The 14697-nt window shown below is 36.6% G+C and overlaps 1 protein-coding gene across 6 annotated transcripts in view; it reads right to left on the reverse strand.

Annotated features, from left to right (window-relative positions):
- The window catches only part of FAP (fibroblast activation protein alpha), a 71683-nt gene that overhangs the window by 42214 nt on the left and 14772 nt on the right, over positions 1 to 14697 (reverse strand). For all 6 annotated transcript variants that reach the window (XR_013447158.1, XR_013447157.1, XR_013447160.1 and 3 more), the window contains exons 3-10: positions 12944 to 13042; positions 11908 to 12002; positions 10891 to 10965; positions 9348 to 9400; positions 5921 to 5993; positions 5125 to 5245; positions 4067 to 4221; positions 1941 to 2044 (exon numbers count right to left, since the gene is read on the reverse strand). Coding sequence is in view for 2 of the 6 variants with exons in the window: in XM_036068793.2 (XP_035924686.1) it covers positions 1941 to 2044; positions 4067 to 4221; positions 5125 to 5245; positions 5921 to 5993; positions 9348 to 9400; positions 10891 to 10965; positions 11908 to 12002; positions 12944 to 13042 (775 nt within the window). In the remaining 4 variants the exon portion in view is untranslated. The remainder of the gene's footprint in view (positions 1 to 1940; positions 2045 to 4066; positions 4222 to 5124; positions 5246 to 5920; positions 5994 to 9347; positions 9401 to 10890; positions 10966 to 11907; positions 12003 to 12943; positions 13043 to 14697) is intronic.

Genomic DNA, 14697 nt, shown 5'->3' on the forward strand with positions numbered 1-14697 from the left:
ATACCTATAAGAGAGCTCATTCATCTAAATGGGATTATTTTATGCTTGAGTTTTCTCCTCATTTTGGATTTGTACATCTTAAGAAACATTTTAAGACATGAGGCCAAAGCTATTGGTCAATCTAGAGGGAAAAAGCATTAAACTGGTGATTTTTCACAGGTAAACTCAAGTTTTCAATTTTTAACTAGCTGAGAGAGAGCCAAGTGTGCTAAATGCCCATCTTTCTCTCCAGGCAAGTTTGTGTTGGAAGCCGAGTTTTAATGGTGACCATGATCAGGGATTGAAATTCAGGTTTACTATAATAATCAGAGGTGATGTATACTAAGTAACTCAAATGATGCTTGGCACGTAGTTGGTGTCAATGAATGCCAGCAATTATTACTTGGCTCTGAGGATGAAGCCTCAGAGAGAGAACATCGATGTAAATAAACCACAGAATTTTGGACATTGATGTAAAAGCAATCCCAGAACTGGAAGGGTCTCTGGCTCAGATTCTGGTTTTACCTCCTACTAGTTGTCCTATTTAAGGCTACTTACTTAACATATCTGTGCCTCCGTTTCTATATAAAATGGGAATAATAATATTACCAAATTTAAAGCTTGCTACAAAATTTGTTGAGAGTGCTTAAAGTTCTTGAGAATTCTGTCTGCTCCGTGGTAAGTGCCGAGAAAAGGTTAGCTCTTACTATTAAACTGTTAGTATTTTACAGACGCCCCAACAAGCCTCTTGACTCCTTCTACAGTACCCTTTCTATCATTCCATTTGCCTCCTCAGGAGAATGACACTTCAAAAGAAAAAAAAAAAGATGTATTTAGTCAAGTTTTCATCCACTAGATTGGGGTTGGGGGAGTAATGGATCATCCAAAAAAATAAAGCCATTTTAAATTATCCATGAGTGGATTCACCTTGGCCGGGCCCAGCAGAGGCCTCTGCTGAGGTTCTTTTCCCTGGTAGTGATCAATCGCTTGGCCCTGGCTGACTCACCTTCATGGGGCAGCAGGAGAGAAGCCAAGCAGTGGCCTGCTGGGTTTGGGAAGTGGTAAGGAGGCCCGCCATGCAGGGCGTAGGGGACCTCTTACCTTTATCTGCTTCAACCAGAATGACCACAGAGGACTGATGGAGGGCTGGAGGGTTGCTATTATCAGGGCTCATCAGCCAGGATCTATATAGGGCACCATGCTGGGGAAGTGAGACTGCTTCATGTCCCTGTCTACCTATAGTTAACCCCAAACAGATAATTGGACAACCAGATAATTGCGGATAGACTGCATCCTAGTAAAAAAAAAAAATGCTAATATTTGGAGAGGGTTGGCTTATCTTCTCTTGTTTGTCATGCATATGTGATCAAGCATGACGTATAAACCCTGGGTTGGAGAGAAAGTAGACCAGAGTTGAGAGAAGCCATGCTGAGAACACATAGGAATTTTACTATTTGCCTACCGATCCCAAGTTTACATTCACACATCTGAGGGAATTATCACTCAGATTGATCACTATGATCATCTTTATATGTGCGAAAGAGGCTAGTATTTTAAAATCGATTTAAGAAATGTATTTGTGATTTTTTAATTTGGTTATGTATTTGGGTTTGCATGCCAATTTTATTTATTTATTTTTGCTTAGAGTATACACATCATAAATTCACTAGAAAGGAAGTGCAAATCCCAATTAAGAAATTTCAGTGTTAGGGGCGCCTGGGTGGCTCAGTCAGTTAAACGTCTGCCTTCGGCTCCGGTCATGATCCCAGGGTCCTGGGATCGAGCCCCGTGTGGGGCTCTCTGCTCAGCAGGGAGCCTGCTTCTCCCTCCCCCTCTGCAGCTCCCCCTGCTTGTGCTCTCTCTCCTCTCTCTCTCTGTCAAATAAATAAAATCTTGGAAAAAGAGAGAAATTTCATTGTTAAAATTCAGTGGGAGGTAGGAAGCAGCTGAGCTTACTATACCTTGATGCTACCATTGCTGGAACTGGTACTTCTCTGGGACCTACATGCTCAGGAGAAGTGGTAGCGATAATAAATAACCGAACAACAGGATTCTTAGCGCCAGCCTGCCAAAAAATTGGAGATTTATAAGCTCATAAAATTCTAATGATCACCAACATATTAAAGACACTTCAGGAATTTAGGCATATTTTTATAAGCTAGTGATATTAAGTATATTACTATTGAAAACATTCTAATTATAACATGACCAGGAATCTCATTTCAATTTTACTTGCAGAGCAATTACAAATATTGTGTCAACCAGAGTGAAAAACACGTATTTTAAGTGATTAATGAGGGAGCTTTGATTCATAGGGAAAAAAATATTTCGGATATGAAAATGCAGTTCTATAATTGATATTCTCTTTTCTGACTTTCAAAACGGGTATTTCCTATTATTATTATTAGGATAAGTATAATAATCATTTCTCCATGTGCTAGAGGGAGTGTAGAGGGGAGGAGAGTGTAAAGAATAAATAATGAAAGATACTTTTTGCTTTGTACCTTGTAATTTGGTCTAGGACAATCATCACTCAATCTCCTAGCTGGTTACATTACTACTGTTATCATCCCCCCCCCCAAATTAGGGAGATGTCACCTCCAAATAAAGTGCCCATGGAATTTGCACTTTTCTTGTTTTGTACTTTCTGTGCTATTATACACCCTAAATGTACATGACAGTGTAGTTCACACCCAGACAGCTTCTTAGAGTTCCTGTTATTTTAACACAGAAAAAGAGAGTCTTATAATTGTTAAACAGTTTAAGTCCACAAAGTTTAGGTTCACAGCCTTAAATGACTCCATGCTATTTGGATTTATCTAAAGAACTGTCCAGGCCCTCCTCTGACCTGTTTCCCTATGAGGTTTAGCTGGGACTTTTGGCTTCTTTCAAGTTGTCTCACCTCTCGGTCTGATGTCAGATGTTTCAACAACTTCGGTCTTCAAGAAAACATGAAAATTTGGGTCCCAACTTCTCAGCCAGTGTCAGTTAGTCCTCAGTTATGGGTTCCTCCTCTCTTCTTTCTCCCTTACACCCTCCTAAAGACCCAAGTTCTTTCACATCTCGGGTCCCAAGTACCACACCTCTCGCTTCCAAATATCTCCAGCTTTCAGACTTTATACCCAGCCATTGAGGGGTCTCCTCCCTAAACATCCTTCTCCTATCCACTGTCTTTTCTCATATGACTTCTAACATAAATTTTAGACTATCTGCTCTTTCTATTTCTCTTACCACAACCACTTAGACTTGCATCAAAAGCCACTTGTGTGTATGCACATCTGTCCATCTTTGTCACATATAGGGACCCACTGGATCCATCCATAACAGTGCTCTCTTTGGCAAGTAAACACTATAGTGACTAAAGAACAAAGAACTATTTTCTAAAAGCACTTCCACTCCTTGTGAGAGAGGAGGATTTATGATTTGATCCCTTTTCAGATTTTTGTCTGAATCAAATCGGGATATGGTGCTTCTCCACTGTGATCTTGCTGTTCTCCTATTACAGACACGGAAGCCCTCTCTTCAGACATGGGACTGAATGAAAAGTGTGTACACTGAGAATTCTAGGATGGTTATACAAGAAACTTTGGGCTCACTCCATGTCTAATTTCCTCAAGGAAGAAACTAGGCTTACAAACTTAACCTACCTTGTATGTCCAGAAAAGATCATAACTCATGCCTGCTTCTACCTGACAGGAACATCAAGTTCAACATTTGTATTTTCCATTCTAGTTTGCATTTACATGAGAATTCAAGAGGGAATTGCAAAACAGAACTTTACCCTGAATTTGGAGCATGAAATATGAAAAATTAAAATTAAGTTAAGCTTGTTTTTCCTCCATAATCTAGACCATATGTTTTTCAAAGATTCTGCGATGGATTTTGCAAAGACTACTTCATCCAGCACAACCAGATGTCCAAAGCAACAGATGTCCACATAAATAATAGAGCACAGTACAATGTTTGCCTTACAATGCACAAGGATAAGAAGCTCTCCAAACTTGTTGATCCCACCTCTATTCATGGTATTGGTTGCTCATTTTGACACCGGAGAAATGGAAGCATCTGCTAAAAGTACTCAACATACCTTTGGGTATGGAATATTTATTGTTCTAGGATATTGTTCATCACCATAATAGGAATATGCAATAACTGGTATCTCTGTATCATTAAATTCTGCATATGCCAAAAATTTTCCATTAGGAGACCACCAGAGAGCATATTTTGTAGCAAGCATTTCCTCTGAAAGATAAATACAAGCATATTAATTACAATTATAACTTACTTTTAAGATCATTGTAAATGCTTCAAAATTCATTGTATCAGCCATTTATCGACTGAAATAATTTATTTAATGTGGATGTGACATGCCAAAATTTGGTTATTCAAAAAGACAATCTGAGTTTAAAGAAATAGTTTAACCTTATACCTCATATCAAACATCAATCAGTCTTCTTAGGAATTGATATTAAATCAGAAATGTAATTATTTAAGTAAATTAATTAAACATTTCAACAATAAATAATTTTTCCCTTTGGGGCAGCTTCTATTTTTTATAGTCACCTAAAGTAGCCCAAACAAGGGGAACTGTAGTTATACTATAGAGTGACGTAAATGTTGGAAGTTGAATTTTCTCCTAGGAATATTAAAAAAAAAAACAACAACGACAATTCAATTATGTATTTTTTAATAAAGGCAAAGACTACAAGACCTTTTAATGTCCAGGTGAGTCCTGGATCCTACATGACCTAGAAAGGGGACGCAATTCACGAAAGCATCAAAAACTAGGAATATTTCCCTGCAAAATTATGTAGACTGCTGTTTCGTTTTGGAAGAAGGCTTATTTCTCAAGAAAAAAGAAACCTGAGGAAATGTACTAACATAGCATCTAAGGACCATATACTACTTGAAATATAACTTATTACTACCACTTTATAATGCTTATGAAAATAAACTCTCCCAGGCCGATTACTAGATTTTGCTCTTTCAGAACAGGCACACCCTGTTCCTAACCTGATTAACAGCTTTCAGAAATGCCACCATTCATCTCAGTAAAATACCACTCATCTCCATTTTACTAAATATATGCAATTATTTTCAATTAAAAGCCTAAAACAGCAACAGTAGAAAAAGAATACAGCTTACCTTCATACACCCAGTCTGGGATTCCATTGAATATTTTATTTTCTTTTCCATTATATGTTATTTGAAAAGGTGGGTCTTCTGGTCTTTGTTTCAAATAGATATTGTTTTGATAGACATATGCCTAGAAGTGGTGGTAAGTTAGTTAATAAGGAGAATTCCATAAGAAATACAATGAAGTCTGTAAATTTGTATTAACTATTTACTTAATACCTGCAAAATGAGTGGTAATCCAGATGCAAAAAAGACTCACAACTAAAGTATCGTTTTAATAGGTCAAAAAACCAACCAACTCACATTAACATCAATTACGATTTTTAAAGTCTATATCAAATAAAGCATAAAGTCTACTATTGTATTTGTTGTTTTATTACCCAAATAAATAATTGTGTATATTAACAGAAAGTCAAATAAATCTTTGAATATTAATAGCTAGCCAGATCTAATCTTTATTTAGAGTCCTTAAATAAGAGCTTGGACAAAATTTCATGTTGTCTGAAGCTAGTCTGGGAAACTTGTGAAAACCATATTTTTCCTCAGCTTTCTGGCACAAAGCATTCTGGCTGAGTATGAGGATAAAGTTTTTGACTGCGATATTTAAAGAAGTCTATCCATGAGCTTGAGATTTTGCGGAATTCTCAGATGAGTTTCAATTTATCAAAACTCTTCCCGTTTTTAACCACTAAAATAGTCATGAATTTTTTTTTTCCTTTCAGGCAGGGAAATTTAACAAAGGCCAAAATCAAATGGCTCCTCTTTTATTTAAATGATTAAACACTTCTATAATTTAAACACTTACTAATTTACTCCCAACAGGCGACCAGCATAAATACTGAATTGGACGAGGAAGCTCATTTCTTCTTATAAACTCTCTAGAAGGAAAAAAAAAAGAAAGAAAAAATAATAATAAACCTTGCTGTTCAATGAAAAAAACATCTTTGTAAACAGAAAAAAGTAAACAACAACAATGAAGAATCATCCTCTGCTTCTTCAAACCTAACAGAAAACAATGGCACTAGACACATTGAGTAGTAGTTAGGGTTCTTTACTAGTTACTTAAGTCACTTAACTTCTCCGCGTCTCAGTTTTCTGACCTTTATAGTGAGGTGAATTAAAGATTTATTAAAGATTTTTAGGCTGCGAAAGGGGGGCCATCTCTAGAAATTATCTAAGGAATCCCCTTGTTTTATAAAAAAGGAACATGAGGTTAAAGAGATATGACTTTTTAAAATCACATTGCTGGTTCTTGGCAGACCCCTAACCAAACTCAAGTCTCTTAACCCTCAGGACTATAAGATTTATACACATCAGGCTGAGATGGTCGATGAAGTGCCTTCCAGCTCTCAAATGCTATAATTGTGCTGAAGTTTAATATGTACTCTTCCACATTCTCATTTACAACCCCCATCTCTGTGAATGCATATGCATTTCAAATTTTTGAAAATAAGATGCCATTTGACAATCTCCCCAGGGATCTGACTTGAAATCAGAAAAGGAAAGGAACATCTGATCTCAAGCTAAACTGAAAAACAGATCATACACTGGGCAGTATGCCTTAAGCTTGCAAAGTTCTCCACCCATGGGGAAATTTCAAATATCTTATTGGGCCAAAATCTCACTTTGATGCCTAGAGTCACCCTGCAAATACTCAATTGACTAACTTGCACTGTGGAGCCTTTGTGGTTCTATAGCAAGAATGTGTTCAGATTTTTATAAGTGCTAAAGAGTCATAGGATGCCATGCTTAAGTTTTGACTATGATCTTCTTAAAGATTGCATCAATGGTTTTGTTAGGAATGCTTTTGTAGAGACACAAAACCAGACCTGCCTCCAATGTATAAATTGGGGAGCCTGAAGAAAGACCCTTTGGCTTCCCCTTCCAAAAACTAACTTCAACCTGGATCTAACATATGCCTGAGATTTCTACTTTTCTCATTCTTTTAAAGTTTGGACACCCGTGAAGCCTTGACTTCTTCGGTCATGCAGCCTGAGGCCCAGCAAACCGTGAGGGAACGTGGGCAGGTCAGTTTTGACTGGGGAAAGAGTAATGCCCCTGGAAAAGAGAGACTATTGGTGCTGCAATGAGAATCTTGCCTGCCAGAGGACAGTTTATGAGCAGCAGGCTCCAGGAAGGGCCAGAATATATTAAAGGACATGAGGGCACAGGCAAAGGAATGATCCAGAAACAAAGACATTCTTCACCTGGTTACAGTTCTCTGTCAAGCCAGGGTTCATGCTACCTTTGACATTGTAACACTGTCTTAGGTTTCGATATGCTGTGGAATCATCTATGCAGGCATGCAGACAGTGCCAAGCTGAAAATCTCAGCACACAGTCTCTTCATGACTGGCAAGTCACTGCAGCTGCCATTTTCTGTTTTCTAAATAACTAACACTATGAGAGAAAGTGGAGGAGGCTGCTTACAAAGGCTGTCATCTCCTCAGTACTCCTTCCCATGCCTGAAACCAGAAGCATCTTCACTTGCTCTGTGGTAGATTTTTATAGACTCTTCAGAGGCACATAGAAAACTTGGAATTAGTGGTATGTGGTCTTGCCTTGAATCTCAACATATTTGTCATCACTCACTTCCTAAATTATGCTATATTTACCTGACCAACAAAAAAAAACCAATCTGGAAAATTAGATAGTTGTGCTTAGAAGAAAGAAAGAAGGGAAAGAAAGAAAGAAAGTGAGTAAGCAATGGTATGACTAAATTCACTGCACAAAAGCTAGATATTTAAAATGATTCTGGTACATAAAGCTTCTACAAGCCATAATTAAAATATTGGTATTGCCATCTTCTTTTGGAATGCTGTTTAATTTGTTGAACCTCAACATAGATAGGACGTGGAGAATTTCAAAATGATTAATAGAAAAATAAGGAAATGTTTAAAGCCTAAGAAATTGCACTGAAAGAGTAAGGTTTTTACTTCACTAGTTTCAAGTTTTCTTGAGAGTAGGGTTAGTGCCTTGAGTTCATGTGTATCTCTCCCATATATGCTTCTCACATAGTAGGTGTTCAATAAATACTTTTTGAATTTGGTGATGATATGGATACAGACAAGAGAAAAACTCAGAGTACATTAGATGAATTCAGATTCTACTTTATGTAGCAGTTCCTATTTTTTAATTTGACAGTTTAAGACCAGAGTTATTCTTTTCTGAACATGTAAAACAAGTAGATTTTTTTTTGAATTTTTGTGCTCTTGCTGGACAAAAGATGAAATAGACCATAAAATTTTCCAATACCTCTTCAAGCCATAAAATTATTTTTCCCTTTTACATAACAGCAATAGGATATCACATTAAGATGAGTAACTAAACCAATTCATTGTCCATACTTAGAGTGATTTTTCTAAACTGTAAATCTGATTATGTCATTTCCCATTTAAAACCCTTCAGTGACTCCCTATTGTCATCAGAACGACATCTAAACTCTTCTTAATGGCTTCCTCATTATTATTTGGCCCCTGCTTCCTGGCCCTAGCTCCTTCCTAACCTTACACCACCTCTCACTAGTCAGCATGCCCTTCTCCAATTTTAACTCAACTGACCTACTTTGAGTTTCTGGAACACTCCATGCTCTCCCTTCCCTATGGGCCTTTACATGTTATTCCTTTTGCCAGGAGTTCTTTCACTAGGTCATTTGCCTACCTACTCACTCTTTTTTTTTTTGCAAATATTTTGAATAGTTAAACATTACAAATAAATAAAGAAAATAATATAATAGAAGACAATTTATCTACAACCTAAATTTAAGAAATACTTACATTTTGCAATTTTAAAAACAATTACTTTTAAAATAATTAATGGAGTATATGTTCAGGTACAACTAGTATTGCATCTCCTTCCCTCTGCTTCCTTCCAATGAGGTAGCTACTCTCCTGAAAGTAGCATCTCATTCCCATTCCTGTGTTTGTACTGTTAGTGCATATGTTTACTTCCATAAATGGTGTATTTATAATTTGGTGTTCTAAAGTAGGGAAAATAAAACTGCATTGTGCATAAAAACACAAAATATTAGTCAAATAAAAAGAGGTAAATATTCCATAACAGTATTTCCTTAAATTTCTTAAGTTTTATGGGTACAAATACACTGTAAAGAAGTAAGAAACTAAGATCAGTAACAAGATAATGTAGTCTTAACTTCAAATCAGAATTTGGATTGAAAAACTATAATAGATGTAAGTAGTATGAATAAATAGACATGAAATCATGAAATTTTACCCATTATTGAGGTTGTAGATGTGATATGTTGCTGTGTAAGAGTATCTCCAGAGCTGTCAGAAAGAAGAGAGACGAAAACAAATTACAATTCTTAAAAAGCTTATGTTAATAATGTATAATCACAAATCATTCAACTCAAGATTCGGAATTATAAAAGGACAATTTTCACAAGGCACTAGGAAGGATATGTTTCAATTCCAAAAGAGTCTTCATTTAAAGAGTTTTACTGTGGACTTTTGTGCTGTTTGTCTAAGTTCCAGAACTAATCTCAGCAGTGATTCAACCCTCACTCCATAAAAAGCATATCCGAAGACATTTCTTAATATAAAAAGCTTTTCTTTGACACACTCTCTCCTAAGAATTTTCCCTTTATGCTTTACCTTGATTGAAGTGAAACCACTATGATCTCCATGGCAGTAAGGATTACCCTACACCTGTGTTCATTACAATGATACCCTCTAAAGTTAGGTAAAGAATTTCATTCAACACAGAGTTTTGTTACAAAATGTTTGCCTTGTTCAAATATGATACTTTTTAAAAATAATAGAAATTGAAAAATAAATAGAAACTATGCAGTTTATAATTCCTCCTGAAAAAAAAAAAACAACTGCTCTTTTTCTCATTAAGTATATTTGTTCGGTGGTTAGTGAATTATACAAGTATTATTTTGGATTTTGTTTCTTAAAAGAGCTTTCAAACTCTTGGCAAAGAAACTCCAACTGGTTGAAACGTGTCTTCCTAAAGATTGCTAGTGACCAGGACCTGGTCCATTGGAAAATAATCAGCAGACAGAACAGCTGGCGAGAGGAAAAATTAACTATTCATTCTGTATATTAAGAGAGTTTTACATCTCACATAGGATATGAAAAATGACAGTTAAAACGTTGTCTATCTAAAAGTAATTACTAGAAGTTTAATTTGATAATAAATTCTTTTGCCTTCTTGCAAAAAAATAAGTATCTTCAAGTTGTATAAGTAGAAAAAATAAGATAATTAACTTCCCTGTACAACTTCAATCAGGAACGGGAAATTAAGTAAGGGTAAGTGGTTTGGTTTGGTGGGGTACTCCCACTCCAGGCTTGTGAACACATAGATTTAAACCCTGGTCTACCACTGCCTGGATATTATCTTACTTGAACAAGTGAGTTAAATAAGCTACACCTTGATTTTCCCATTTTCAATAATAATAAACTTTCACAAAGTTAAAATGTGTGAGAATTAACTAATGGTTTATGAAGTCAAATAGCTTTAGAAATACAAGTATAGTTCTCCCATTTTCGATAAATATCAGCGTCCCAAAATGCAGCCTCCCTCCCCCCAGAGGAAAGTAGTTTCTGCTACTGGGTAATAACCAGACAAGTACACCAAATTCTGAATTATTTGTATATGTTTCAGTTATGTTTTGGGGGCTCATCGAGAACCCACATTAACTTCTTGAATATTTAGATATAAAGATGTACTCTTGCTTCCTCTTACTTTTATAAGCCAAACTGTGGAGTAGTAAGAGATATAGACAGATATACCCAGATTAAATAGTCCATACCTTTGAATAATCACTTTCTAGATATGCAAATTGCCGATCAGGTGATAAGCCATAATTTGAAGCATTCACACTTTTCTGAAATTATAAAGACGTTGATTAGAATACAGAAAAAAAAAATACCCAGAGCCATGTAAATGTGTAGTTCTAAAAGGGTATCATATAACTGATATACTCCTACATACATATGCTTTCGATGCAATTTTTAAAAATGTTTACATGGTGCTTACTGTATACAAAGAAATTTATTAAACACTATGGGAGGGAGATGTGAGAAATAGGACATACTCTGTGATTTCTAGAAGCTTAACATGTTAAACTTGAAAATAAGTAATGTATTGCAAGTTAGAAAGTTCTATTAAAGAGATATAAATACAGCATTGGAAAAGCATTAAAAAAAGAAGTGTTTAAATCCAAATGAGAGGATCATTGATTGCACAGAGGAGGAGAGTATCATCTGAGCTTGATTTAAAACATTAGCCGGCTTTTGAGGGTGGAGAAAGCAGGAGGACTGAGAGCCCGGGAGATAGAACAGCATGCATCTACATTTCATAGCTCTTGTTTATTGAGCATGTATTCCGTGTTAGGCGCCGTCCTACCACATTCAAATGTTACATCACTTACCTCTTACAGTAACCCAGGGAGGGATTATTCTTCCTACTCTTTAGAGAGAGAAAATGAGGCACACCGTGGCTGGCGTAGTGAGGAACCTTATGTAACTTTTCCATAACTAGGGAGTTGACAGAACCCGGAGCCTCAGTTTGCCTCTTGTAAGGACTGAGTTCTTGACTCTTGTTTCTTGCTACACTTTTTCCACAGAGAAAGAAAGATGCTAGGCGATTGAGAGGAGGCAAGGGCAGTTGTCTAATGTGACTAGAAGAGAGAATTTGAGAATTTAGTGGGAGATGGAGCCAAGAAGGCAGATCAGGTCCAGATCAAGTGCTGAGTGTTTGGACTCTGGTCCTTGATCAGTGAAGAGATGGCAAAGTTTTGAGGAGGAAGATGTTGCTGGATACATACCATGGTGACATTACTTAAAATGGTATATGATTCTCCTGTTTCAATATTGTAATATACTATATCATTATCTGTAGACTGATGAAGATATTCTTGTCCTTTAAACAAGAAGGAAAACAAACTTGAAATGATCTCCCTTAATATAAAATACATTTATAAGAAAGAGAAACCTCTCTTATTTCACAGAATTACTTTGTTTTTCTTCCCTGTCCAGGACATTGCTTTGACAGATTTAAAATAATAAATTTGACAGTGGAAGGGAGGAAAGGATGCTCTTTTCCACTCTCCACAAAAATGCCATATTTACTCGTAGCTGCCCTATTATGACCAGTTCAGGGTGCTTGGGGATAAAATTTTCTCTGTGTTACAAAGAAGATAAACAAGTTTAAAATGGTATGTTTGTTTTGCAGTAAAAAAAAAAACTTTACATTTAGGCTGTGTTTGATTTAGTTTAAAACCCATTTGATGTGCATTTTATTTTTTAAAGAGAAAAATTAAAATATTCAGATTTGTTTAGTTGTACTTAGATATAAACTATAATGTCATAAACAACTTAGTTGACCTTACTATTTGTTTGATTAGACTTATTTGACAACACCCTATTTTGGAAACTTATATGAAAATATCAATTTTGTGGCCCGGGAAAGACGTTTTATCAGGGTGGGATTTGTCCATTTCTCAGATTATCCAGATTGACAATGGAATTTCTCTTTTGGTAAAATTCTTATGACCTCTCTTAAATAGGTGCATATCTCCCATTCTGAAGAACCATACAACATACTCAGATTATTCTAGCAATGTACTCTCAACTTTTACTTTCTTGCTGAAACTCCAACTGGCATCATTACTGTTGGGTAAATGCAGTCCAAATGGTTCTGTCAAAGGTGCTTTGGTGGCCATTTGACTTATCTAAATAATTGCTCTTTCTTTCCATTTCAATGGATATGGCTTCGGTTACCATAGAGATGTGTTGGCACTAAAAATAAAAACAACACATATTTTTTTAAAACCCCAAAAGGTAAAGAAATAGTTCACTTACCTGAAATCCAGTTCGGGAAAAATGTTTTATAGGTAAATGTCCCATTTAAAATATCCTTCAGTGTGAGTGCTCTTGTTGTACTTCCTTCAGAGTCATGAACTTTGGGAGAAATGAAAAACATTATTACAAAAAAGATGATTAATAACTTAAATAAATCCTGAGCCTGTCTCTCATCTGTTCTGTCTCATGTCATGAAAAAGAACTGTCCAGGCACCTGGGTGGCTCAGTGGGTTGAGCTACCGACCATTGGTTTCAGCTCAGGTCATGTTCTCAGGGTTGTGAGATCGAGCCCCAGGTGGGACTCTATGCTGAGTGTGAAGCCTGCGTAAGATTCTCTCTGTCCCTCTCTCTCTGCCCCTCCCCCTTGCATGTGTGTGCTCTCTCTCTCTCTTTCTCAAAACAACAAAGAAAAGAAAAGACTTGCCATTGCTAAACACTTGTTTAACTTCTGTCTTAAGATCTGTGTTATCTCCTTAGTAGATAGGCTAATGAAGGCCTGGAGAGGCAGTTTGCTTGCCTGGAAGAAGTATGATGGTGTCCAGGAGCAGCCAGGATGCTATTCAGGCAATGCAGAGTTGTCAGAGAGATGAGATGATGATCCAACAACTCTAGACCTTGCAAAGCAAGCAGACTAACCTAAAAACCTAGTCTTTTAAGCAGTTCATTGCATTTTGTCATAGATGCTTGGCTTCGGTTACTACTGGTTTATCAACGACATATTTTAGCATCCCCTTTGGTCAGAAGCGATCAGCCCAAATCTTTACCTTCAGACATCTCAAGAGAGGAGACATTAATGAACCTAGATAATTTCTTATCCTGACTGGGATTTTTATAAAGAGAAAGTGGGCCAGAAAACCCCCCAACAAAAGCTATATCATCTATGCAGATGATCTTAAAAATTCCAGAAGTAGAGGTTTGCCATATAAAGCCTCACCTAAGGTAGCTCACAGACCACAAGCAAATTTCACCTATATTTGAATCTTCCAAAACAATTGTGTTTTTCAAACATGACTCTATTCTCAGAACACATTCATTATAGAGCTCCTAAACAGTCAGATACGCCAGATGGATAGTATGGCAACCAACTTCCAATCCTCCTTCATATCCATATTGCCATTCTCCATCCCTCCCACCCTACCTCTTCTCCAGGCCATCACTTACAGAACCAAAACTTAGAAAAATGTCCTATACCTTGAATAGCATTTGTGAATCTGGTATTTGCCCATGCAAAAATAAAACTGTTGAAGATGAGAGCTATAACTTTATCCTCCTGCTAAACTCTCTCATAGTTTTCCATAACTCTTGAGACAAAGACCAAAAATGTTTGTCCGACCTGTAGGCCCTAGCTGGTCTGGGATGGCCCTCCTGGCTCTTCTTGCCTCTCTCTCATTACTTTTTAGAATCCAAACATACAGGGTTTTCTGTTATTCAGATACTCATTTCTTTCTCCAGGGCTTCTCCTCCTTTTTCCATCTTCTCCCCTCTCATTGCTTCTATTCAGGCTCTAATGCTTAATATAAAAGACACTCCTCTGGGAAACCCCTTCTGACCCCCTGGTTTAGATCTGGTTCCCTTATTATACATTACCACAAACCACATTCTTTTTTAAAAAAGGCATTTGCCTTGATTTGCAATCTTGTATGTATTTGAGTGATTATTTTATTAATATTTCTCCATCTTCCATGGTATTCTCAAAATAGTCACTGTAAGGCCAGGGACCGTGTCTAGTTTTGCTCACCATCACATCCCTAGTA

This window comes from Halichoerus grypus, chromosome 4 (assembly GCF_964656455.1).
Source record: "Halichoerus grypus chromosome 4, mHalGry1.hap1.1, whole genome shotgun sequence".
NCBI classification, from domain to species: domain Eukaryota; kingdom Metazoa; phylum Chordata; class Mammalia; order Carnivora; family Phocidae; genus Halichoerus; species Halichoerus grypus.